The sequence below is a fragment of the Nyctereutes procyonoides genome, unplaced genomic scaffold (genome assembly GCF_905146905.1).
Source record: "Nyctereutes procyonoides isolate TBG_1078 unplaced genomic scaffold, NYPRO_anot_genome, whole genome shotgun sequence".
NCBI lineage: Eukaryota > Metazoa > Chordata > Mammalia > Carnivora > Canidae > Nyctereutes > Nyctereutes procyonoides.
In genome coordinates this window covers 41,499,954-41,526,019 of record NW_026575020.1, presented here as the reverse complement: position 1 = coordinate 41,526,019, position 26,066 = coordinate 41,499,954, and the positions used below count along the sequence as shown (strand labels likewise).

Here is a 26,066-nt window from a genome sequence, read left to right as displayed (position 1 = left end):
AGGTGGTGCACAGCGGCTGCAGGACGCGGGCGGGGGTGCGGGTGGGAGCAAGGCCCTCAGGCTGGGTGTGAACGCGTGGGTGTCTGTGTGTCCAGAGACGGGGGGGGGGGGGGGCGTCTTGCCGTCCTCACGCCCCGTCCTCCCCGGGCTTCTCCGACCTCTCGGGACCCTCTGAGACACAGAATGGACAGAAGCTGCACTGCTGCGGCAGCTCATTTGAGCTTTAGGAGGTTGGAACTGTTATTTCCACTTTACAGGTGAGGAAACTGAGGCCGGGGGAGGAAGTCGCGCGCGGAGGTCACTCGGCCCATCAGTGGTAGAGCGGGGCTCAGACCGGGATCTACTTGGCTGTGGGGCCTGTGTGTTGCCCACGGGGTGGGGAGGGGCTTGGTGGAAGCTCCTGGTATAGGAGAGAGGCAGGCAAGGGATTAAAGGTGGTTTGGAGTCCTGACACCTAGGAGCACCGCCCACAGGGAGGAAACAAGACTCTGGGGTGGGGATGGCAGGGGATGTGAGCAGCACCCCCCCCCCCCAGGTCCTTGGCTCCCTTGCTGAGCACTTTGCCAGGGTTGGAGGACCCGCGTAGCTGTCGGCCACCTATGCAGTGATGCCCACTGCCGGACTCCCTGCTATTCCGGGGACCAGCTGGTACAGCCAGAGCTCCCTCAATCACGCTAGGGCCTGGGCTCCAGACTGTGCCCTCAGGGCGTCAGGGCACATCCCAGAACCCAGCACAGGTTCTGGGTGGTCTGAGTCCACGGTCACTGAGTGGAACCAAATGGGGCGCATTGGCAGAAGCTGGTGGCTAGGTTCAGAAAGTCCTTTCAGCAGGAGGTTCCTCCCCCACTCCCCGCCTTGGAGCTGAGGACAAGGGAAGGAAGAATGGGCTGCTTTTTGATGTTGTAGTGCCTTTGAGATGGCTTGGATTCCTGGGTCCGGATCCCCCAAAGAACCCCCCCCACTCCATGCAAACAACATCCCTTTTCCAGCCTGCAGCAAGCAAACATCAAGTGCAGCAGGAAACTGTAAGGTTAGACAAGAAGGACTTCCCAGCGGGGGAGCCATTGGAACTGCCATTCAGTAGAATGGGCTGCCTTGGATTGCAGTGAGGTTTCCACTGAGGTTTGAGCTGCAAACGGTAGAGGCTAAGATTTAGGCCAAAGGGGAGAAATGGAAAAGGTTTTGTTTGGCTGGTTAGGGAGGGGTGAGGGTGGAGGGAGCCAGGGGCCTCATCCTGAGGGCCATGGTGGGAGGGGCCGTATGTCTGTGTAGGTCAAGGGGAGGGATGGGATTCAGAGGCAGTGAGAAGGAAGAGCCACCAGGAGCTGCTGGGCTGAGGCGGGGAGGGGCTTTGGCTGCAGAGTGGGGGAGTACCTTGGTCAGGTGGGGGCACTGGGAGGGGACAAGCGACGTGGGAGGGGCTGGGGCTTCTGTACAGAGAAGAGGCTGCTGGGAGGCTGCCGGCTGCTCGGGGCCTGAGCTGGAGAGGGGGCCCAGGCTGAGAAGAGATGGGGGCGTGTCCAGCAGGGTGGGATCACCTAGGGCTTGGGAGTAGCTGGCATCATCTCCTCCCCCACCAGGAGGGTGAGGCAGCAGGATCTGAGGGGGAGGGTGGGGGGAGTACGCAGAGCAGGTCAGAGCTGCAGGGGCCCCTGGGCCCATGTGCTGCCCTGGGACTTGGGGCGACGGGGCGGGCCAGACCCCTCCTCTAGGATCTGTTCCCAGTGGAGCAGCCTGGGAGGGCCTGGGTGGGGGAGGAGGCAGGCGGGGGAGAGGGCGGGGCCGGGCCTCTGTCCACGGCATTAGTGCTGGTTGGAGGGAGAGGGGGGTGCGAGCCAGCCGGGCCGCCTGTTCCCACAGCCCAGCGAGCACTGCCATGGCGCTGGCCAGGCCTGGGGCCCCGGCGTCCAGGCCCCTGGCCGCTCTCCTGCTGTTGCTGCTGCTCTTGGCTCCTGCCCTCACCCTCCTGGGTGGTGAGTCGGGGTCACAGGCCTTGGGGGATGGGGGACCGGGGCAGGGTCTGTCTCCCTGGGTGGATACCCTGGGCCCTGGGGCTGTCTAGGTGGGTGCCAGGCCTGACTGCGGGGCTGGGCGCAGGCCCAGGTATGGGTGCAGAAGGGTGCACTGCTGCTGGCCACCTCGGGCAGAGGGGAGTGTGTCCTGGGCCTCGGGGGCTGCTGTGAGGCCTGGGGGCCTTTGTGAAAGGATCGAGGGAGGGGTGCTGGGGCTGGGAAGTCCCAGGCTGAGGCCTGAGCGTGGGGAGTTGCAGGTAGTGTGAGCCTCACCCCAGGTTGTGAGTGTGTGCTGGCTGTGGGTATGTTAAAGCTGTGAGCTGTCCCGGGTGAGCCTCCAGTTGTGTCTGAGGCTTTCTGGGTGTGGCGGGCTGTGTCTTAGCCCAAGTTGTGGGATATAAGTTGTCAAGTGGGTTGGACTGTATCTTAGCTCATGTGGGGTGGGGGCAGCACACCCCGCCCAGTGGATTGTGCTGGAGAGAGGGAAGGAGACCAGGGTAGCCAGGGACCTGCCAGTATCCTCTCCACTTGGGTGTTACCTTGCCCGCCCTGGGAGCCTGGGGGTGCTCTGGGGCCCCAAGGGGTGGCCAGGCACTTGGGAGCATGTGTGTCCACTGCTACCCCCTCCCCAACACTCCCAGACCAAGCTAAAAAGGCTTCCTGAAGCCAGACCCCATCCGCCTGAACAGTTTTGCTTTTGTCCAAGAGGATTCACGTGTGTGCGCCGCCTGGACTTCTTCCTGGGGGGTCTGGGGGATGCTTTGTCTTGGTCACTATAGCTACGGGGCCAGGCCTGGGAAGTCCCCTGACCCCGCCTCCACTGCTGGAGGAGGGAGTCAACCAGGGCTGGTGGCCTGGACTTCACAGCATGCTGGAGGTTTGGGGGGAACCCACCCCTCTAACTCCCAGGGTGGGAGGTCAAACCTCCTAGGTCCTACCTGGGGCCCTCCTCCCCATTCATGGGGCTTGGCTCACAAAGCCTTGGTCTCCTCCTCCCTGGAGGGCTCTGGGGAGGTTGAGAACCCCATTTTGTAGTGGAGGACACTGAAGCTCTGGCAGGGATGGGGGCTTCTGAGCTGGGTTCCTGAGGCAAAGCTGGAGCTCCTGAGAGGAGCCGAGGGCCTGCTCTCTGCTCTCTGCACATCTGGGGCATGAGGATCTGGATCTGGTCTGTGGATCTGGTATGTGCCCCCTGCCCTACAATGTACACACTCATACCCTCATGTATACACACAAAAATGACAAAAGTGTACACAGAAAGCCACAAATACATGCATATGTGCACACACAGATCACACATGTGCACGCACACACACACACACCGGCACACTGGTGTGGAATGCACCCCACCACATGAGCAGGTGTCCACAAGCACATGCAGAGCCAGTACACATGCATTCACACACATACACACACACACATACACACACACACACACACACACACACACACACACACACACCCCTACAGGTACGTGATGGGTGCCTGCACATACCAGTGTGTGTGTGTATATCGACATGTGCATTCACACTCAAATGTACGTTCATGTGAACCTTGAGGCAGAGGGAACACAAAGGAGATGGATACCACAGAAAAAGTAGCTGCTGCTGTCCACGGTCACCCCCATACAACCCCGCTGGGGTGCCCAGGGGCAGCCTTTCCCACTAGGATTTCTGTGTGGGGAGCCCCCTCCATGAGGATCCTCAAAAGCTGTGGTGAGGGCACTGTGGGCATGAGCATTTCTGGATTCTAGCACCAAAGGCCTGAGTGCTAGGAGGGGAGAGGCTGGGGACTGTGTCACTTGAAAAGTAATTTGCATCCCAGAGGGGATGGGGTTTCTGGAAGCCCTGGGCCCCTGGCTCTGCTGCTCATGCCTGCCAGGCCCTGAGCTGAGCCCCTCTGTCCTGGGCTTGCTCTGCCACAAAAGCCTGGCTGGTTGCTGTGGAGAGGACCAAGCATCTTGGAATACAATGCGGCATGTTAGGCTCTCACATCCTGCCCGACTGCCTGCCGCCCAGGGAGCCTGGCTGACAAAGGGCAGCAGCCCAGTCCCCAAGTCTGGCCCCTCCTCCAACCAGAGGTGGTGGGGTAGGGGGGGTGTTTTGGGGTAGAGGAGGCATGGAGGGACCGGGAGCCACACACATGTGAACAAGCATCAACATGGTTGGCCAGACAGCATTTGCTCCAAGTAAACGTTTGTTGGTCGATGAGCAAATAACACCACCAGCCAACCCCTGGAAAATGCTGGGCTAACAGACTAACGTGATGGACTTGGGTTTTTGTTGTTACTAAAGATTTTTAAAACTTATTTATCATTTTTAGGTAATCTCTACACCCAACATGGGTCATGAATTTACAATCCTGAGATCAAGAGTTGCATGCTCTACCGACTGAGCCAGCCAGGCTCCCTTTAAAGATTTTCCTTTTGGGGGCACCTGGGTGGCTCAGTGGTTGAGCATCTGCCTTTGGCTCAGGGTGTGATCCTGGGGTCCTGAGATGGAGTCCCGCATCAGGCTCCCTGTGGGGAGCCTGCTTCTCCCTCTGCCTGTGTCTCTGCCTCTCTCTGTGTCTCTCATGAATAAATAACTTTTTTTTTAAAAAAAAATTATTTTTAAGTACATGGGGCTTGAACTCACAGCCCTGAGAACGAGTGTTGCGTGCTCTACCACTGAGCCAGCCTGGCACCCCACATAATGGACTGTGAATCTCACCCCTACCCTGTGAGGTTGGCTCTAATAATCCCAGTTTACAGAGGAGGAAATAAGGCCCAGAGAGGGTCAGTCACTTGCCCAGAGTCGCCAAGCTAGTGTTTTCAGTGCTAGCCTAGGGAAAGCCATGTCTGTCACTGTGCCTCTGCCCCTTCAGGGACCAACCAGCTAACTCTCAGGATCGTCACAAGAATCTGATGAGAAAACACAGTGCTTCTCCAACTTAGTTTTGGCATGGAAGCCCCAGTTTCCAAGGACATTCTAGACAGGAGACCACTCACGAATAGAAGTGGTCTGTTTGGGGGGCCAGAGCCTCACCAGGTCTTCCCCTCACCCTGGGAAGTGTCTCTGGCTTTGGGCTCTGAGACCAAGGCATGAGAACACTGGGATATGCCAGTGCCAGGAGTGGGGTGCGAGGTGAATTGTGACTGCCATTATTGCCACTGTTGTTACCAAAGTTATAAATATTCACCCCCCTTTAGCCCCGGGATGCACACGTTTTTATGAAAGAGTATTCCAAACTTTCCTGTCTTGTTAGAGTAACCTAGACCTTTCCTGGTGGCTCTGAGGCAGTGTCTGTACTCCACCATACTGTTGTTATTCAGTCCTGTCCTCGGGGGCCTCGTGATATTAGATGAACAGTGTTTGTCCCCAGGTTAGAAGCGCCCACATCTCACAAGATCTTGGGCTGCTTCTCAGAAATATCCTCTTTCTTGCCGTATCAACAAGAAGCTTCTCCAAATATGCCCTAGGTAAACTCTTCCCATCGGTTGTTAGCAGATAGCATGAGGCCTGTTATAAGTGTGCATAAAGCAGGAGTTGCTAGGCACTGAGTGAGGCCTGAAGCACAATGGGATTGCTAATAGACTGGTTCTGGTTAAAGAGGGAGGACTGACCTTCCTGCCCAGGCCCATCCTGGAACCTCCACCCTTGTGCCAACCTTTAGAGACTTTTTCCAGTGCTGGGGCTGGAGAGGCTGGGCTGGAAAGTGCTAAAAATGACAATACATAGGTGGCCATTTAGAGTTTGAGCAGTGGGAATTTCACATGTTTTGGGAGATATGGACCTTTCAGAAGTCTGGAGATAATTTGCTTCTTAGTTTTTGGAAGGATGATTTGGGGCAAGTTTATAACCTCTCTGAGTTAGAACACTGAAGTTTTCTCAACAGCACTCACCTTTCCTGATTTAAATCAAACGAAATGTGTAATGAGAGATGCAAGACGTGTAGCGAGCGCAGCCTGGAGCACGTAGTACTCGCTCAGTAAATGGTTACTAGTCTAATATGATCATCGTTCTCTCTGGGGAGAGAATTCCCTTCCTGGCAGTGGGGTCTGGGCCTTCCTCAGGGACCGGGTGGCAGGTCGAAGGGGAGGGCCGAGTGTCATCCCTCCCCGCGCCGAGTGTCATCCCTCCCCGCGCCGGGTCGTCCCAGGCAGCCTGAGAGGTCAGGAGGGATTTGTAAAGATAAGCAAGGCCCCTCGTCGCCCTGGCAACAGGCCACGCCCCCAGCCGGGCCCAAGGCCCGCCCCCCGTGGCCCGGCCCTGCCCTCACCTCTCGGCCTCTCAGCCCAGGGCGGGCGGGGCCTCTTGGCCTCACCCCCTGCGAGGCCGCCGACTGGGGTCTGCAGCTCCCGAGCCTCAAAGTGCAAAGCCTCCCGGAAGCAGGCTGCGGTGCAGGCCCTGGGGACCCGGGCTGGCGGCTCGAAATCCCTAGGGCTGCAGTGGACTGCCGGGAATCTGTTTTTCTCTTTCCTTTTCCTTTTCTTTCTTTCTTTCTTTCTTTCTTTCTTTCTTTCTTTCTTTCTTTCTTTCTTTCTTTCTTCTTTCTTTCTTTCTTTCTTTCTTTCTTTCTTTCTTCTTTCTTTCTTTCTCTTTTTCTTTCTTCTTTCCTTTCTCTCTCTTTTCTTTCTTTCTTCTTTCCTTTCTCTTTCTTTTCTTTTCTTTCTTTCTTTCTTTCTTTCTTTCTTTCTTTCTTTCTTTCTTTCTTCTTTTTCTTCTTTCCTTTCTCTCTCTTTCTTTTCTTTCTTTCTTTCTTTCTTTCTTTCTTTCTTTCTTTCTTCTTTCCTTTCTCTTTCTTTTCTTTTCTTTCTTTCTTCTTTCTTTCTTCTTTTTCTTCTTTCCTTTCTCTCTCTTTCTTTTCTTTCTTTCTTTCTTCTTTCCTTTCTCTTTCTTTTCTTTTCTTTCTTTCTTTCTTTCTTTCTTTCTTTCTTTCTTTCTTTCTTCTTTCCTTTCTCTCTCTTTCTTTTCTTTCTTTCTTTCTCCATCTTTCTCTCTTTCTTTCTTAGATTTTATTTATTTGCAAAAAAGAGAGTGCACAACGGGGATGAGGAGAAGAGGGTGAAGCAGACTCCCTGTGGAGCAGGGAGCCCAGACTCTCGACCCTCAGGACTTGGTCCCGGGACCATGGATCATGACCTGAGCCAAAGGCAGCCACTTAACCAACTGGGCCACCCAGGTGCCCCGCCCTGCCCCCTCCCCCACAACTTTTTTTTTTTAAGGATTTATTTATTTATTTTAGAGGGGACGGGAGGGGGAGAGTCTTGGCAGACTCCCTCTGCCTGGAGCCTGACAATGGGCTCGATCTTACAACTCTGAGATTATGACCTGAGCTGAAACCACGAATTGGAGGCTCAACCGATTATGCCATCCAAGCAGAAATCTATTTTTTAAGTACTTTTTAAAAAAGATCTTATTTACACATTTGAGAGAGAGAAATTGAGCGCTGGGGAGAGGCAGAGGGAGAGGGAGAAACAGGCTCTCCACTAAGTAGGAAGCCAGATGAAGGGCTCCATCCTAGGACCCTGGGATTATGACCTGAGCTGAAGGCAGATGCTCAACTGACTGAGCCACCCAGGTGCCCCAGAAATATTCTTAAGGCAAGGCAGAGGTTTTGGAACCTTGAGAGTGAAGGCTCTGGGGTAGGGACACCTGAGTTTGGATTACAGCCCCTCACAGGCTGTGGGACAGTGAAGTCCTGTCATCGCTGAGCCCCACTCCCCTCAGCTGTAGAATGAGAATAGCAGGATCACTCATCTCCTAAGGGAAACGTGAAGATCAATCAGGAATACACAAGAAAGACGGTTGCCTCTCACATGCAGGCTTTTGGAGCTACTGCACACCTTGTGGGATAGGCAGCTCCCTCCTTCTCTGCCTGCCTCTGACCCCGAGGAGCTCCTTCCTCCCCTGTGGGTGGATTCTGTCTCCTGGGGCACCGTCATGTAGGGTCACCTGCTCCCCTGGCGATGCAGCACCTGGCCCCTTCCCCCTGCACACGTCTCTCCAGCCTGGTCCATCTGCTGTGCACTGGGGGCAAAGCCTCAGATTGGGAGGGTCTCCTTAGGCCCCACAGATGAGGAGCAGTGCCTTGCTGGCATTAAATGAGGGCCTGTAGGGGGATCCCTGGGTGGCTCAGCAGTTTAGGGCCTACCTCTGGCCCAGGGTGTGATCCTAGAGTCCCGGGATCGAGTCCCACATCAGGCTCCCTACATGGAGCCTGCTTCTCCCTCTGCCTGTGTCTCTGCCTCTCTCTCTCTCTGTCTCTCATGAATAAATAAATAAATTCTTTAAGAAAAAATAAATAAATGAGGGCCTGTTGGTACCGGACCCGGCAGCCAGGGCCCCTTGGACCCGGAGCTCTGGTTACTGTCTCCTGGTCTTGACCGAGATCAAAATAGCCACAGCCCTTCATGAAGGCTCACTGGGTGCCAGGGCTTCACTCATGTCATCTCAGTGGCACCTCCCAATACCCCACGAGGTGGCACTATTCAAACCCCAGAAGCCAGGTTTGTGTCCTTTCCCAAGGGAGCTCGATCCACTCCCACCCCATCAGGCCACCTTCCCACCTCCATCAGACTATCTGCCCACCCTCATCTGGCCATCTAGCCCTAAAGTACATTGCTCTAAACTGATCAGCCACAGTGGCTGTGGTGGGAAAAAGAAAGACTAGCTGCCCAGAAGCCCGTCAGAGAGGCCCAGATGCCTGGCCCTTACCTCTATCACCAGGCTTGGGAGAGGGGGCTGGGGCTGGATGCCCTGAGTTGGAGCAGACAGTGGTCAGAGAGGGAGGGGCCATGGACACTAGAGCCCTCCGGGGTACTCTTGGCCTGAAAGTGGCTCAGAGTCTCTGCCCCCTTGCAACATGCTGAGCCCTGGGTGGGCCCCAGGCCCCAGTTGGGGAGTTAGAGAGCTCATGCTGAGTTGTCAGGTGCTCTGGGTACTCAGGGGTGGGCCTGACAGCCAGGTTCTCCCCCTGGTGCCCCACTCTGTGTCTCTATATCCCTGTCCCCCGTCCTACTGGGCCCCAGCGGGGATGGGTGGGGGTCGGCCCGTGGACAGCCCTGCCTGGTGGAATGCGGATGACGTTTGAGAGGCTGCTGAGCCTTATCTGGGGGGTCTTCACTAAGCTGGGGGAAGGGAGGTGCTGGGCCTGGTTAGTGTCTGGATGACAACCTGGGCCAGGGAGGGATGCCTCCCAGAGCCCCAGGTGGGGGGTGCCTCCTGCTCGTGGCTGGTTCCCCTCCCCCATCCCTCACCGAGTTCCTGAGTTCCTACAAGTGGGCATCTGCAATGCCTGAGGCTTTGAATCCTCCCACGTGCTGTGAGGCGTGCCCTCTTCTCATCCCCTTTCTGGCTGGAGACAGAAGTTCAGTAGGAGAAATGACTTGCTCAGAGTCTCAGAGCTAGTAATTGAGCTGGGATCTGAACCCAGTGCAGTTTTACTTTAAGGCCAGGACTACAGGCTTTCAGGAGGGTAGGGGCTGGCTCTCCCAGTGTCTTGGCTTCCAGAATAGCAGGTGACCCTCTAATGCAGTGGAGGCAGCCAGGTGTGAGTCAGCAGGTCTCAACACCTGCCCTGTACCCTGTGACCTTGGCCAGGCCAGCTGCTTAGGCAATTGCTAAGGGGGGGGCGATACAGTGAGGGCCAGGGATTCAGAGAGGTTTCTAGGCCCAAGGCGTGGGGCATAGGGCATGAAGGAAGGACAGGGAGGGGGGCCCAGCTCAGGGTCCCTGCCTTTGAAGTCTATCATCTCCGGTTTCACAGGGAAGGAGCTGCCAGATCCCTGGCAGGAGAGGTGGAGGGGACAGTGGGAGGAGCTCCCTTGGGGAGGAAATGGAGCCACAGAAGGGGAGACCCAGAGGAGACCCCCCTCCCTGGGCGACAGGCTTGGAGGCTGTCCTGGTACTAACTTGCCTGGAGACCTCAGGCAAAGCGCAAAGCCTCCAGGGTCAGTGTCCACCCTCTAATCTGGCTGGGACATGGTGGGGGTAGTGGTGAGGGGAGGGAGGGCAAAGGGAGGCGGCAGAGGGGGGCGGGGAGGGCAAGCCTCAGGGGCCCATTTCTCTGCCGTGGAGACCCTCCTGAACCCATCTCAGTTCCGCTATAGCTGTGCATGGCCTGGGGGGACACGGCTTGTGGAGCCCCTGGTCCCCCCTCTGTCCTGAATACAGACTGCCTGGCTCTGGGGTCTGAGGTGGGCCTGACTGTGGGGAGGGGGTCATCCTGGTCCACCCTGCCCAGCCAGTTTTCTCTCTTTGCAGGAACAATGCCTTCGGAGACCCCAGGTGTCTGTGCCTCGGACCCGTGCATGCCAGGGACCGAGTGCCAGGCTCTAGAGAACGGCAGCTACACCTGTGAGCCCACGGAGCTCCGTGGCTGTGCCACCCAACCATGCCACCACGGTGCTCTGTGTGTGCCCCAGGGTCCAGAACCCAGTGGCTTTCGCTGTTACTGCGTGCCAGGCTTCCAGGGCCCACGCTGTGAGCTGGACATCGACGAGTGTGCATCCCGGCCCTGCCACCACGGGGCCACCTGCCACAACCTGGCTGATCGCTATGAGTGCCGCTGTCCCCTTGGCTATGCGGGTAATCACTTCCCCTCCCAGGAGGAGGTCTGTATTGTCCATCCTGTCAGTGGCTCAGGGTATAAAATCATGCATTCAGCTTTGACTTCCTGCTCTGGGGCTCGCTACAGAATTGATGCTCCTCAAGCTAACCTGGCAGCTCTGGATGACAGTAGGAACATGTGAGGGTGCCTGGTGCCTGACATTTAACAGACACTGGACAAAGGTTATTTCAGTTCAGTTTAGCACTGGGGGGTGGAAACACCCCCAGGCATCTCTGGGGGAACCAGAGTGCAGGTATGCCTGGTTTGGCTTTAATGAGGACAAGTCTAGACGGTATTTCTAGCATCAACTCACTCCAGAGCTGTGTCAGGCTGTTGTGTAGACACCATCTGGCTCATCTGATGGTTCTAAAGTATGGACACTCCTGGTATGGTTCAGGTTATCGTGTAGACACTCTTCTCCTCTGGATGGCCCCTAAAGCTCCAGCATAGAGACACTGGTGGTCTTGTTCAAACATGAACGTATCCCAAGGATCTCTGCTGTCTCAAGTGGGCAGATAATGTCTATACAGCGTATTCAAGGACTCAGAGAAGGGACTGGCATGAGTACACGCTGATTTTCTCTAGAGTATGGCCTTGTCCCAGTCCCATCCACACTTTAATCAGGAGCATCCTGGAGCCCTTGTCTAGAAGCCAGGAAGCGGGGGCAGCTGGGCACAGGTCTGGGAGAGGCTAGGTTCAGGGCAGTGGGGGAGCGTGCAGTATAGACACTCCTGGTTGTTTCAACCCTGAATTCCGACAACTCTGCTCTGAGGGCAGAAGGCAGTTTGGGGTCATCTCAGAGCAAGGGGTACACATTGTGGGGGCTGGGTCCCCGGGGAGGAAGCTTACAGTGAAGATATGGATCGTGGCACTTTGAAACAGACTGGAAACAGGTCCCACGTATCTTTCTCACTATTCGAGAGTCCTGGTGTCTGGCATATTAGCTGTGCACGGGTGAGGGAGATCATGCAAAGGGCCTCTGTGTGATCTGCGGGTGTCTGGGCTCCTGAATGCATTTGTGGGAAACGTAGGTGTGTGACTGCTGGCAGGTGTGTGCGTGCCAGATGTGCTTGGACGCTTTGGGTAACACTTTCTGGGTGAGTTGCGGATGTGAGTGGGGGCAGAGTCTGCCGTGACTCATTTCTTTCCTCCTTCCATTCAGAGCCAGGCGAGGGAGGTTGGGATTCCAGGTGGCCAGGGCCTGGCTCTCCCTGGCACAGAAGGTGGGAGTGGGACTGGGGCGGGAGGAGCCAGGGGTCACAGGAAGGAGGGGCTGTTTTTTGTGCTCACTGAGCTGGGAAGGGGGGAGGTTTCCAGCTGGAGCCAGTTGGGTCCCTAGCCCCCCAGGACCGACCCCACATAGGGCGCAGAGGCAGGGCCTCTGGAGTCCACTGTGACATGTGGCCCCCTGGGGGGAACTCAGGCAGTACATCCCCAAACCCGAGATTCTCCGTCTCCCTTCATCTCTACACATCTCCTCCCCTGTGGGCTGCTGGTTGTCTCAGTTTTGCCCAGGCCTGAGGGGCTTCCCAGACTCAGGAGTTGTAGTTTTAGAAGCAACACGGTGCAGGGGAACCAGGAGGAGTTGGTTACTCCAGCATTTCTTGCCGGGGTGCCCCCCTCCCCCCATGGAGTGCCTCTACATTTTTTTCAAAGCCGGCAGAGTGAGGCTTCCACGGTGTAGACAGAATCCTGTAACTCAGCTGCTTCCAACTTTTAGGATAAGCCCAGAATGGGGTCCCGAAGCCCCTACAACCCCCACCCCTGCCTCACCTCCTCTGCCCTCTCCTTTGAATCTGACTCTCCATGTTCCCCTTTCTGAGAGCATCACGCCCCTGCCCCCATGCTACTCTGGACCGGTTCCCGCGTCTGGAGTCCAAGTGCTGGCACAGCCCCATCCCAATCTAGGAAATGCCTACTCACCTCTCAAAAGTCTCGCCTTACAAGAAGCCTTCCCTGACTCCAATTCCCCAGGCCAGAACTCCGGGTGTTGCTTTTAGGGGATCCAGGATGCTCCCATTGCAGAGCTTATAACCATTAAAAATCAGTTCGCATCTAGGTAATACTGACCTAATCCTGGTCTCCAGCTACACTGCTGTGAGCTCAGGGAGGCAGGGTCGGTTGTCCTGTGTCCACCCCATTGCCCTTGCCGGCTCAAGAAATACCTGCTGTGGACCAGGGGACCAATGGCTTCTCTCTGGATCTTAAGTTTCCGCCCCTTGTAACTGTCCGGAGCTGGTTTCGAGTCTGCCTGCCCGGACCTCGTTCGGCCTCCCTCTGGGTGTCCATCTGTCTGTGTCTCCGGCCCTGTGTAGGGGTGACCTGCGAGGTGGAGGTGGACGAGTGTGCCTCGTCGCCCTGCCTGCACGGGGGCTCGTGCCTGGACGGCGTGGGCTCCTACCGCTGTGTGTGCGCACCGGGCTACGGGGGCGCCAGCTGCCAGCTGGACCTGGACGAGTGCCAGAGCCGGCCCTGCGCGCACGGGGGCGAGTGCCACGACCTGGTCAACGGGTGAGCGGGGGACCGCGGCCCCGACGTGGGGAAGGGGGGGCCGGTGGAGGCGGGGCGGGGGGGCTCCGGTGTGCTCAGCTGGCCCCGCGCCCTGCTCCAGGTTCCAGTGCAACTGCGCGGACACGGGCTACGAGGGTGCGCGCTGCGAGCAGGAGGTGCTGGAGTGCGCCTCGGAGCCCTGCGCCAACAACGCCTCCTGCCTCGAGGGTCTGGCGAGCTTCCGCTGCCTCTGCTGGCCAGGTGTGTGTGTGTGTGTGTGTGTGTGTGTGTGTGTGTGTGTGTGCGTGTGTGTGCGTGTGTGTGCGTGTGCGCGCGTCTGGCAGGTGTGCGCAGGGGCTCACCTGCGCGTGCATGTGACTGCAGCTTCTCCCAACTCCACGTCTGCGGGGATCTGCAAAATAGGGCTCATCACAGCACCTGCTCCCAGGCCTGCAGCGGGAGGGTGAAGCCGCGGCCCCTGCAAGATGCCCAGTAGAACCAGTAACGATAGTCACGCGGCACCGATGAAGGCTGCCGTGGGCACCCCGCCCTCCTCAGTATCATCCTGAGCTGTGTTCCAGCCTGGCCCCAGGGTGGCCTGGCAGCCGTGGAGGGGCGCCGCCTGTGACCCCTTGTGACCTGCCACCCACGCGTGTGCCCCCAGGCTACAGCGGGCAGCAGTGCGAGGTGGATGAGGATGAGTGCGCGTCGAGCCCCTGTCAGCACGGGGGGCAGTGCCTGCAGCGCTCAGACCCGGCCCTGTACGGAGGCAGCCAGGCCACCTTCCCCGGCGCCTTCAGCTTCCGCCGTGCTGCTGGCTTCCTGTGCCGCTGCCCGCCCGGCTTTGAGGGTGAGTTCTCCCAGGGAAGCGGGTCCACCAGAGTCCGGGTGCCCAGGGAGGGGTGCCAAGGTTCCGCTTGAGGCCTGGCCCTGCCACATCTGTGCCACCTGCCGGACTCAGCACTTCTCACTGGGCCTCAGTCTCCATAGCTCTAAAATGGGCCCTTGCAGCTCTAGTCTGGTTCTGAGGGTGCAGATGGGAACCCAGCTGGCCCTCTTGCAGGGGACGAATGTGGCGTGGATGTGGACGAGTGTGCCTCACGGCCATGCCTCAACAAAGGCCGCTGCCAGGACCTGCCCAATGGCTTCCAGTGCCACTGTCCAGACGGCTACACAGGTGCCTGGGGTGGGATGGACACTGGGGCAGGGCAAGGGCAAAGGTGGTGGGCCTGGGGTGAGAAGGTTCCTCTGGCCCACGCGTGGAGGCTGGACTGATGGGGACAAGGAGATCGAGAAGGAGGTGGGTGTGGTGGTCCTGGTGACAACTAAGCAGGGCTGAGTGGGGGACCCGGGTTATGGAGGTGAAAGTGGAGGGAACTAACTGGGTTGAGAGCGAATTAGGAGGGATGTTCTACAGCCCCTGGGGTTAGTCCAGGCGTGAGTGGGAGGTGTCAGGGATGCCAGCTGCTTCTGCCTTGGGTGACATTGGGTGGAGCCTCGTCCATACTCAGTCTGAGTGTCTGCAGAGCACCCACAGGGAGGAGCCAGGGTGGGGGCTGGTGGTCCAAGGTCTAGGGCCCGGGAAGAGCCAGAGGCTGGGGTTCAGGAGTACAATCCTGGCAACCAAGGCCATGGGTGGCCAAGGCTGTCCAGGAGAACGTGTGGCGAGACGAGCAAGGAGAACCAAGGGCCCTGCAGGGAGAGGATGAAAGAGGTCAAGGGGGCATCACAGAGAGAGGTGATGACCTCTGGGGAGCATTGGGCAGGAGTTGGACTGTAGAAAGCCTCTCCCTGCCTGGGGTACAACAGATGCATAGACACGCAGATATCGTTCCACGGAAGCTGGTGAAGTGTGGAAGAACTCCTCACATACTCAGAGTGTCCCTGCCCCCTCTGGAATGCTTGTGATACTTCCCCCGCACCACCCGCATTCCTGCTTGAGCACACGGCCTTTTCTCTCTGGCAGGTTTCCTGGGCACTGTCTCCCCTGCCCAGGGGAAGGAGGTGGTGATCGCCCAAAGACGCTGGGCTCAGTGTTCCCCTGGCCACCCTGATAGCCACCCTGCACGCTACCCCCCGCCCCCGCCCCCAGGCTGAGAATCCCTGAGTCCTGCCCGGGAGCAGGTGTCTGGTGCACAGTGGGCCCACTAGGGCCCACTACCTCCGAGAAATGTGTTTCTGTGCATTTCCTTCCCTCCTCATCCACCTCCTCAATGTAGGGTTCTTACAGATGAAGTAATGGAGGACTGAGAGGGGCCTGTCAGTTCCTGAGGTTCACCAGTGTCAGCCAGAGCCCAGCTCCTCCCCAGGCTGAGCTCAGCTCATGGGTGACAGGGAGGTCAGAACTGAGGTCAGGGCCGGGAGAGGAACCCCGGCTGTAGCACTAGGCTCCTGGCCGCTGTCCACCCCCATCCTCCCTTCAGGTCGTGTTGGCCTGGGGGAGGCCGGTGCCTGGCATTCCTGAGCCAGTTCTGAAGGAGGCGGCTAGTCAGACGGGAGCTCTGCTCCTCTGGCCCAGCACCCACTTGCCATCCTTGGCCGTCCATGGGGAAGTGCAATGGGGCCACGGGCTCTGTGGACTTTCCTGAGGGGCCTGTGGCTCCTGGCAGGTATGCAGGGCTGGGGCCTTGGGCAAGATAAGGTGCGGCTGGCTGTCCCCAAAAGGAGGATGTGGTGTTTGTGGGTTCCTCCAGCTGGGTATAGTGGTAAGGGCTGGCCTTGGTTGTTTTGTGGAGGCTCTGGCTGAGCTGGGGTTGGGCTTTGTGTGGCCTCTTGACCCAAGCTGGGGCCATCCTGGTATGGGAGCTCCTGGAGGGGAGGGTGAGGTAGCCCCCCCATAGTCAACATGGGGTGCTAGGGCAGAGGGACTGGGGGATGGAGCCTAGGTGCATACATCCACCCCCACTCCCTCCTCTATTCCGGCACTCTAGCCACAAAAGCCATGCTAGGCCCTTTGTTGGGCACCAAGGACACATTCAGGCCCCCCGAGGAGATCCCAGCTGAGTAAACACATACTTTCTAGGGAGCTGTGTCTGGAAGTGGGCAGGGAGTTGGGAGTGACACAAGAGCTTGGGAGTGGGAATCAGAGAAAAAGCTTTCTAAGGGACTGGCCCTTTGAATTGGGGCTTTGTAGGATGAGCAGGAGTTTGAAAGGCAGGCTAAGTGAGGAGAAGGCATTCCAAGCAGAGGAAACAGTATGAGCAAAGCTCCAGAAATGTTTTCCAGGAAATGCTTGGAGGAACAGGGAGTTCAAGGTTTGTAGGGAGCAGGGTTGAAACTTGAGGACCTGGCAACCCCGGGTGGCTCAGCGGTTTAGCACCGCCTGCAGCCTAGGGCCTGATCCTGGAGACCCGGGATCGAGTCCCATATCGGGCTCCCTGCATGGAGCCTACTTCTCTCCCTCTGCCTGTGTCTCTGCCTCTCTCTCTCTCTGTGTCTCTCATTAATAAATAAAATCTTAAAAAAAAAAGAAAAGAAAAGAAAAGAAGCTTGAGACCTGGGAGGGCCCAGCCCAGGATGGATGTTGAGTGCCAGGGTGAGGCACTGGGGAATCTGGCCAGGAGATGCTTTAGAAATAGACCTCTGGCTACTTGTAGAGATGGATGGTAGAGGGGACTGAAGGCAGGCAAAGGAGAGGACACTGTGGACCTGAAAGCTGGTAAGGCAGAGAGGTAGGGTGGGAGAAAAGGAAAGACCAGGGAGTGTTTAGAGGGTTGAACCCACGGGGCACAGAGACCCACCAGACATGGTGGAGGAAGGGGTATCTCAGATTCCAGCCTCCTGGGACTTCAGGGAACCACGAGAAATCCTTTGGGGACTGGGAATTTGTTTGGTTGCTAGGTGTTGAGATCCTAGTCCCAAAAGGCATGTGAGCACTGCGGTAAGACTGTGTGTGGTTCTTGCCTTGAGTGCTGAGCCTTGGCCTGGTCTCTCCTGAAGGCCTGGCGTGTCAGGAAGATGTGGACGAATGCCTGTCGGAGCCCTGCCTCCATGGGGGGACCTGTGAGGACACCGTGGCGGGCTACATCTGCCGGTGCCCGGACGCCTGGGGTGGGCATGACTGTTCCGTGCAGCTCACTGGCTGCCAGGGCCACACTTGCCCACTGGGTGCCACCTGCATCCCCACCCTCAAGGCTGGGGTCCACGGTTATGCCTGCCACTGCCCGCCGGGGACCCACGGAGCCTTTTGTGGCCAGAACACCACCTTCTCTGTGGTGGCTGGGAGCCCCGTGCAGGCATCGTTGCCAGCTGGCGGCCCCTTGGGTCTGGCACTGAGGTTTCGCACCACACTACCTGCTGGGGTCCTGGCCACTCGCACGGACAGCCAGGACAGCTTGGAGCTGGCGCTGACGGGGGGCACACTTCGGGCCACACTCTGGAGCCACAGCAACACCACCGTGCTTACCTTGAGGCTCCCGGACGTGGCTCTGAATGATGGCCACTGGCACCAGGTGGAGGCTTCGCTGCGCCCAGGGGTCCTGGAGCTGCGGCTCTGGCACAAGGACTGCCCTGCCCAGCTCTGTGTGGCCTCAGGGCCTGTGACCCCGGCTCCCATGGCCTCTGAAGCCCTGATACCTGCCAGCTTCTGCTCCGCCCAGCTGGGTGGCACAGCCTTCGAAGGCTGCTTCCAGGACGTGCATGTGGACGGGTCCCTCCTGTTGCCTGAGGATCTCGGCAAGAACGTCCTCCTGGGCTGTGAGCACCGTGAGCAGTGTCAGCCTCCACCCTGTGCCCACGGAGGGGCCTGCGTGGACATGTGGACTCGCTTCCATTGCAAATGCCCCCGGCCCTATAGTGGTCCCACCTGTGCTGATGGTGAGGAACAAGCCAGGTGGGCCCCCCGGGACAGAGGGTGTGCCTTCCCGTGGCCCACGGGCCTCATACCTAATGCCCTCTCTCCTTGCAGAGGTTCCCGCTGCCACCTTTGGCTTGCGGGGCACCCTGAGCGCTGCCTCCTTCTTGCTCCACCAGCTGCCAGGCCCCAACCTCACCGTGTCCTTTCTCCTCCGGACCCGGGAACCTGCTGGCCTTCTACTCCAGCTTGCCAACGACTCGGTAGCTGGGCTAACAGTATTCCTGAGCAGGGGCCAGATCCAGGCCGAGGTGCTGGGCAGTCCTACCCTGGTGCTCCCTGAGCGCTGGGATGATGGGCTCCGCCACCTGGTGACGCTCAGCTTCGGGCCTGAGCAGCTGCAGGGCTTGGGGCAGCAGGTGCATGTGGGTGGGAGGCTCCTCCCTGCTGACGCCCAGCCCTGGGGTGGGCCCTTCCGAGGCTGCCTCCAGGACCTGAGACTCAATGACCTCCACCTCCCGTTCTTTCCGCCGCTGCTGGGGAACTCAAGCCAGCCCAGCAAGCTGGGCAGTGGGCAGTCCTGGAACCTCACCATGGGCTGCGTCTCCGAGGACACCTGCAGTGTGAGTTCCCCGGGGCATGGGGGTGGGTCCCTTTCTCAGAGTCTACCCTGCATCACTGGGGGTTAGCGTGTCCTTCTGGTGATGAAAATGGCAGAAGGGGAAGCGTTCTGCCCAAGTTCCACTGCTAGAGAGTGGCAGAGCAGGATTCACACTAATCTCTCTGGCCCTGCTGCTCCTGGCCTCTGGCTGTCCCCATGTCTCCCTCCCCAGTCCTGGTGTGAGACGGGTACCCTGACCCAGGCAGAGGGCTGCCTGAGCCTTTCTGTGGGAGCTGCATGGGGGACAGGGACATCCCTGGGTCCATGGACAAAGCACCAGCCTTGGGATTGGAATGGCCTGAGTGCGAAGTCTGACTCCTCTGTTTACTGCCTGGATGAGCCAGGCAAGTAGCTTCTTCTCTCTGAGCCTCAGTTTCTTTATCTCTAAAATAGGGACAATAGTGACTGCCTCTCTATATGTTTGTGAGACATGAATGTGTCTGCAGTTGGTGCTCAAAATGCAGAGCCACTGCAGGGATGGTCATGGTGGGATGATGCTAGTGCCAGGCCTGAGCCTACCCCTGCCCTGCTTTTTCTACAGCCTGACCCCTGTCTCAATGGTGGAACTTGTCTCATCACCTGGAATGATTTCCACTGCACCTGCCCTGTCAACTTCACGGGGCCCACATGTGCCCAGCACCTGTGGTGTCCTGGCCAGCCCTGCCTCCCACCTGCCACCTGTGAAGAGGTCCCTGATGGCTTTGTCTGTGAGTACACGCTCTGGGCAGCCCACATGTTGGGTTCTGGACAGCCAGGCTGGGGTAGAGCCCACCCTTACCCTGAGGCCTCATGGGCAGTGGACCAGGATGCTAACAGCCCCCAGTATGGTTAGGCCCCCAGGGTGCTTAGGCCATTGCATCCAGAGGGATGGGTTTTCTGGAGGGAGACAACATTCACCAGGTTTCCAAGGGCAAGTAAGACTCTAGACATAGAGGAGGACATTTTAGGGAAGAGCAACAGCATGTGCAAAGGCCCTGGGTTTTTATAAGAACAACTGAAACATAGTTACAGGTGTTGGGGTGGATATGTTGCCAGGAGGGGCCTTGAAAGCTAGGCCAGACAGCTCAGAGCTGTCGGTGGGGAGCTGTGGGGCCATCTTAGTCAGGCAGGAGAGGGACATGATGTGCATTAAAAAAAAAAAAAAAAGACTGCAGTGAATAGTGAGCCTCAGCGATGAGACTGAGCGGCTCCACTGAAGAGGGAAGCGGCAGAGGCAGTAGCACTGCCTGGTCTGTGACCTGGGGGGTAGGGTGGGCGCCAACGGCTCAGGTCAGCTTCCCCAGCTCAGCCCGAAGCTGGTTCCCGGAGGGAGGGAATCCCGGGGCGGGGGTTGGGGGGGGAGCCACGGTGGTGGGGGCGATGGCCCCGGGCTGGGTGGGGGCACGGGGGTGCCACGCGCAGGCCCCGCCCAGCTCCCTCTCCCCGCAGGTGTGGCCGAAGCCACGTTCCGCGAGGGCCCCGCCGCCGCCTTCAGCGGGCGCAACGCATCGTCGGGGCTGTGGCTCGGCGGCCTGTCGCTGGCCTTCCGCACACGCGACCCCGAGGCCGGGCTGCTGCGCGCCACCGCGGGCGCCCACGCGGCCGTCTGGCTGGCGCTGCGCAACGGCTCGCTGGCGGCGGGCGTGCGCAGCGGCCGGGGCGCGCCCGGGGCGGTGCTGCCCGCGTGGGGGCCGCGCGTGGCCGACGGCGCCTGGCACCGCGTGCGCCTGGCCATGGAGCGCCCCGGGGCCGCCGCGGCGCGCTGGCTGCTGTGGCTGGACGGCGCCCCGACGCCCGTGGCGCTGCGCGGCCTGGCCGGGGACCTGGGCTTCCTGCGCGGCCCCGGCGCCGCCCGCGTGCTGCTGGCCGAGAACTTCACCGGCTGCCTGGGCCGCGTGGCGCTCGGCGGCCTCCCGCTGCCCCTGGCGCGCCCGCGGCCTGGCGCGGCGCCCGGCTCCCGGGAGCACTTCGCGGCCTGGCCCGGGCTGCCCGCCCCCCGCCTCGGCTGCCGCGGCGCGCGCGTGTGCGCCCCCTCGCCCTGCCTGCACGGCGGCCGCTGCCGCGACCTCTTCGACAGCTTCGCCTGCGACTGCGGCCCCGGCTGGGGAGGCCCGCGCTGCGAGGCCCGCGCCGACCCGTGTGGCTCGGCGCCCTGTGCCCGCGGCCGCTGCCACGCGCGCCCCGACGGCCGCTTCGAGTGCCGCTGCTCGCCCGGCTTCGCGGGTCCACGCTGCAGGTGCGCGCTGTGGGGGTGGGGGGAGGGGCTGGGGGCATCCCGGGCAGGGATGTGGGGCGGTGGGGCCCAAGTCCACGGGGCGGCCGCTTCCCTTCTCGGAGCCTCCGTGCCCTCCTCTGTGGAACGAGAAGGGCGGCGGCGGCGGCGGCGGCCTCCTGGAGTCGCCAGATAAAACCCAGGTAAGTTTGAATTTGAGACAAATGACTCTGTCTTGTCTGGGGCGGGGGGGTGCGGTGGGTAGGGGGTGGGGGAACCCAGAGCTAGGTTTGGAAGGAGACCTGGAGGCCCTCCTGCCTGGCCGCCCACTGTCCACGTTCATCCTCATTAATTCCCGAGCATGAGGGGCAGAGTGAGCCGGCGGGAGGCCTGGGTGCTTCCTCTGCAGCCTGGTTTTGACTCTGCGCGGCCTCATCTGGCAGAGGCCTGGCCTCCCCGTCCCCCTCCTCCCGGAGGAATGTCAGGCCCAGGTTTTATGTTTAGGAAAATGCTTTCATTCCAAGGACCATCCTGGCATTCATTGGCCTCTCTAAGGGCTCTGAGCCTGGGGAGAGGTTCCCATCCAGGGCCTGGAGGTCGTCCACCTTGTTGTCCCTAGCGTGCTGCCCCCACTGCAGCCTCTGTGCTTTCTCCCCAGGCGTCCTGTCCTGCCAGAGGAATGCAGCCTGAACGTCACCTGCCTCATTGGTGGCCCCTGTGATGGGCCCCAGGGTGCCAACTGCAGCTGCCAGGAGGGCTTTGCTGGCCAGAGGTGGGCCTGGAGGCCAGGGACCTGGGAGCCGGCGGGATGGGCCCCTGAACCCCCTCCCATCAGGGCCGGCAAGGTGGGGTGTGGATGCTTCACCCCTTTTCAACCCTCACTGTGACCACAGTGCCAGGCAGTCCACCTCTGGCACATGAGTTCTTTCCTCCTGGGGCTTCCGAGGTCACCCTCTGTTCCGCCGTCTCTTGAGGAAGTAGTTGCCTCGTGGTGGTTTGGGGGGCCTCCTCCTCAGCCCTCCTGCATCGGGACTGTGAGCATGCACATTCTGGGCCACCTCAGAGAGAGGGAATCAGCATCTCCGGGCAGCTGCCTCTCCTCCACACACCCCCTCCCCGTGCTTCTGACCCGGCGGGTCATTCTGACTCATGAATGCTGGGGCACAGTTGGCTTCAGTCACCTGGCAGGCGGGGACAGCCCATGGGGACAGTGGGTGGACACCTGCCTATTTGGGGGTGGTTTGGAGAAGCTAAAGCAGGCGGGGTTACAAGAGGCGATACAGGAGGGAGCAGCACTCCGAGCCTCACCTTCTCTGCTTCCCAGGTGCCAGACCCCCTGTGAGGCCAACCCCTGCTTGAATGGAGGCACCTGCCGGGCTGCTGGTGGGCTCTTTGAGTGTATCTGCAGTGCAAGGTTTTCGGGCCAGTTCTGTGAGGTGGTGGTGAGTGAGGAGGGAGTTGGGAAGTCCTCTTTTGGACTGTAGTGAGATGATTTGGGGTGGAGGGGAGTGTGTAGGCTCTGGTGGCGCTGTTCTTGGACCAGCCCTGTTGTAGGGAAGGAGACTTGGAGAGCTTGGGAGGGCCCAGCATTCCTCTAGGGACTAGCAGTGAACTAGTTGGGCTCTGGCTCTGGCAAGTGCTGTTTGGGACTGGGATTCAGGACCAACAGGATCTTGGGATTCTAGGATTTAGGTTGGTGGATATGAGAGCCTGTAATCTCCAGCAGTTCCTGTGCTAGGATTCTGAGTAGGAAGGTTTGGCAAGCCCGGGATTCTGAGCCAGAGCTGCCTTGGCTGCCCAAGGCAGCCCCTGACCTCAAGGAGGCCCCACTGAGGAGGAGCCCAATAGATGGGGGCCAGCAGGTAGCTCCCCCTGACCCCCTTCCCACGGGGGTCAGAATAGGCGCCACAGGCCAGTGGGCGGTGAGCCCACGGTGGGTGCTGGTGGGAGAGACATAGGCAGGGAAGCCCACAGAGGAGCCTTGATCTCTGTAGGCTTCTGGCATCGCGGGTCATAAACCGGCAAATCCCCTCTGCTTCTGGAGAATGTTTCCTTTCAAGTTGAACTTTATAGCCTCTGGCTCCCCCACCTACCCTCCTGGCAGGGCCAAGGGAGGAAATGGCTTTACAGCTCTCCCAGAAGCACCTGGGGTGGAAGCTGGTGAGGACCCATTCCGGGCTGGTATGAACTTTTCTCGACAGCCCTGGGTACCTTTGCCCATTTAGGGCTGGGTACTGAGATTTGGGACCCAGGTCACAGCAGGCTGAGAGGCTTCCTGGGACAGAGGGAGGGCCCGTGAGTCTGAGACCCTTGGGCTCTGGAATCTAAGAATTCTGTGATTTGGGGGTTTCACAGATCCAGGCCCGTAGTCTTTCTTGGGGGCATCCTGGTTCTATAATGGGAGATGGAGAGATTTCCTGGGCTCCCCAAAGCCTCGTCCGTCTCCCTAGCTGGACAGCCCCTGGTGGGTTCTGAGCTCACCATCAGCTAGGTCAGCTAGGCGGGCCAGCCTCCACTCCTGCCCCACCCAGGCCTCCTGGCTGGGGAGCCTTTCCTGCTGCTGCCTGACAAGCCTGCCACTGTGGGTTAAGCATGGTCTCCACAGACACTAAAAAACCAGACCACCCTTTTTGGATGGGGAAGGGAGTGAGTCCCTGTTGCCTTAGATTGGATGAGTTTACTGGACCGGGGGAGGCTGGGGGCAGGGCCCACTCTGGCCAGGAAAGGAAGGGCCTGCAGCTGGAACTCAGGGCTGAGGAAGGTGGGAGTGGGGGCGGGCATGGGCCCTGGGGGCAGAAGGAGGAGACTGCCAGTCTGGGCTTGCTAGTCACGTGTCTGGGGCATCTGGGCAAAGCCTCTGTTTTCACCTCTACTGCTTGCTGAGTGCGACCAGGCAGCTGCTGCCCTGGGGACTTGGAACTTAGCAGTGATCGAAATAAAGCAGATTCCTGTCCTTGTGGGAGGGAAGGAGCACCCCCAGCCCCTCCACTAGACCGCGGTGAGGTTTATGTGAACCCCCCCGCCTGCCCCTCATCCGCACATCTCTTGCAGAAAGGCCTGCCACTGCCTCTCCCGTTCCCGCTCTTGGAGGTTGTGGTGCCCGCGGCCTGCGCCTGCCTCTTGCTTCTCCTCTTGGGCCTCCTCTCAGGGATACTGGCAGCCAGGAAGCGCCGTCAGTCAGAGGGCACCTATAGCCCGAGCCAGCAGGAGGTGGCTGGGGCCCGGCTGGAAATGGACAGTGTCCTCAAGGTGCCGCCAGAGGAGAGACTCATCTAAGCCTGCCTGGCCGTTGCTCCAGCACCTGTGAGGTCCCAGCTGATTTCCACCTGAGGACCAGAGAGGCTGCTTCTGTGGCCAGCCTCTTCCTGCAGCAGCAGGGCCCAGGCCTTCTGCTGGCAGCCCCCACCTCTGCCCCACTGTGGACAGGAGAAGGGGGGCACTCAGGGAAGCAGATAGGGGCCTGGACAGGCCGTGGACTTCACCGGGGGACCCACTGTGCAGGGGAGGGGCACACAGTGTGTGTGAGCGTGGACCTGGGGGCTGCGGGCCTGCAGAAAGCAGTGGAGCATTCTGGATGGGGCCAGTGGGCGTGTCCGTGTCTCTGCTGTGCCTGCACATGATGGTGTGGTGGGTACGGGCGATACCCTGGAGGGGCCACTGGGCTCTAGGGATGGGCTTTCCCAGCCCCGGGGCAGGGGGCAATATGTGTTCCCCAGGAGGCCAGGCCAGGCCAAGGCCCCAGTGACCCAGGCCTCAGCCCTGGCGTCCTCCTAACCCTGGAGGCTGCTGGAAACTGGGGGTGGGGGTGGGGGTGGGGTGTCATCAGCTAGTGACCCCTGGTTCCCAGGACAGATGCTTCTTCAGGGAGATGTCTCTGCCTGTGCCAGGGGCCGGAAGTGCAGGAACACAGACCACGTGCAGGGCCGACGTGCAGGGGCAGAGGGCCAGCTGCCTGAGATGTCACGCCCTGCCGCGGGGTTTCTCTGGGGAGAACAGCCTCTGCCTCCCTCACGGGGCTGTTGTGAGGATCTGCGATGACGACGGGAAAGTGCCCTAGATGGACACTGTGTGCTGCTGGGCTCTGTGGATCACCCTGTTGGTTTTCAGGAAGGGTTGTCAGCTGGGAGCGAGGGCATGTGGGGGAGGGGCCTTTCCTGTGGCAAGGAGGCCCAGGATAAGGGAGCAAACTTTCCGCCCCTGGCCCCCAACCACCTCTGGTTCTCCCGTTCCAGTGCTCCCATCACAGCTGCCTGAGGAGGCCACTCCTCCACCCACAGACCAGTGGCCTCTCTCAATGGCTGCATATGTGGCAGGGGGTGAGGGAGGTGGGATTCAGGACTCGCAGGAAGCCCTCAGAGTTGCTTGGTGATTTCAGCAAATGTAGGCATCACCTCTTTGTGTCAGGGCTGGTCCTGCAGACACAGACACAGATGCAGAGGAGGAACTGGCTTTGCTCCCAGTCCCTTCCCTGAAAATGCCATCCCGTTGACCCCAGAAGGGCAGTCCCCACTACCACCACCGAGTGCCCAGCCTCCTCCCAGCTTCAGGAAGTCCCTTCATCCTTGACCTGGAGACATGCCCGTCTGTCCTTCCTGCTTCCCAGGCCACCACCTCCTGTGCCAAGGCCAGGAGACCCCTTTTCACTTCTAGATTGGTGGCTGACTTTACCTAGTTGCCCTCGGGGTCTCAGCCAGCTTCCAGAGGTCCAGGTGGCAAATCTGAGGTAGAGCCAAGTGGTGACGGGGGGTAAGGCAGCCTGAGTGTGGCTGAGACTGAGGGGTTCAGCTGAGGCTGGGATAGGAAGTGCCCTGAACACTGGGTACGGGACTTGCTGAGGCCTCATCCTGTAGGAAGTGGCACCTTTCTCCCACTTTCTCCATCATGACTCCTGGGAAAGTGGGGGAGGAAACATCTGGTACCAGCAACTTAGCCACAGCTGGTGCCTTGGTTATTTTTATTAAATCAGGGATTTGGCAAACCTGTGTTCTTACAGACCCCTCTAAGACACATGGAACCCCAAGAAATAAAAGCAGTGCCACTTTTCTGGGAGCCCTATGTTGTCTTCCTCTTTTGCTTTTAAGGGATCTGGCACCTGTCCTTTTCGAGGGCAGCCAGAGGAGGGGTCATGACCAGATCAGGGGCTGCTGGGTGTGTTTAGCCCCTCTCTCGGTGCCCGGTCCAGCTCTCCCAACACAGGCATTCGGCAGAGGCGCTGGTGAGAGATGTCAGGGGGCGGAATTTCCTGCTGTTCCCTTGAACTTGTTCCCTGGAGTCTGGGCACTCTTCACACCATCGGTGACCTGCAGCCTTGCTCTGTGGACCAGCCAA

General features: G+C 59.4%; 1 protein-coding gene across 2 annotated transcripts; it reads left to right on the top strand.

The window, feature by feature from the left end:
• The first annotated feature begins 1,840 nt into the window (after positions 1 to 1,840).
• On the top strand, positions 1,841 to 25,787 carry CRB2 (crumbs cell polarity complex component 2). Of its 2 annotated transcripts, XR_008666105.1 has the most exons (14): positions 1,841 to 1,973; positions 10,259 to 10,582; positions 12,920 to 13,115; positions 13,216 to 13,355; positions 13,759 to 13,944; positions 14,158 to 14,271; positions 17,034 to 17,909; positions 18,001 to 18,509; positions 19,089 to 19,254; positions 19,976 to 20,762; positions 21,397 to 21,510; positions 22,063 to 22,180; positions 23,790 to 24,365; positions 24,591 to 25,787. XR_008666105.1 is itself a non-coding variant. In XM_055337844.1 (13 exons), the coding sequence occupies exons 1-13, from the start codon at positions 1,877 to 1,879 to the stop codon at positions 24,012 to 24,014; spliced, it is 3,852 nt and encodes a 1,283-aa protein (XP_055193819.1). In that variant the 5' UTR covers positions 1,841 to 1,876; the 3' UTR covers positions 24,015 to 24,500. The 2 variants fall into 2 exon arrangements, 1 of the variants encoding a protein (XP_055193819.1); XM_055337844.1 differs by lacking the exon at positions 24,591 to 25,787 and having other exon boundaries at positions 23,790 to 24,500.
• The last annotated feature ends 279 nt before the right edge of the window (positions 25,788 to 26,066 follow it).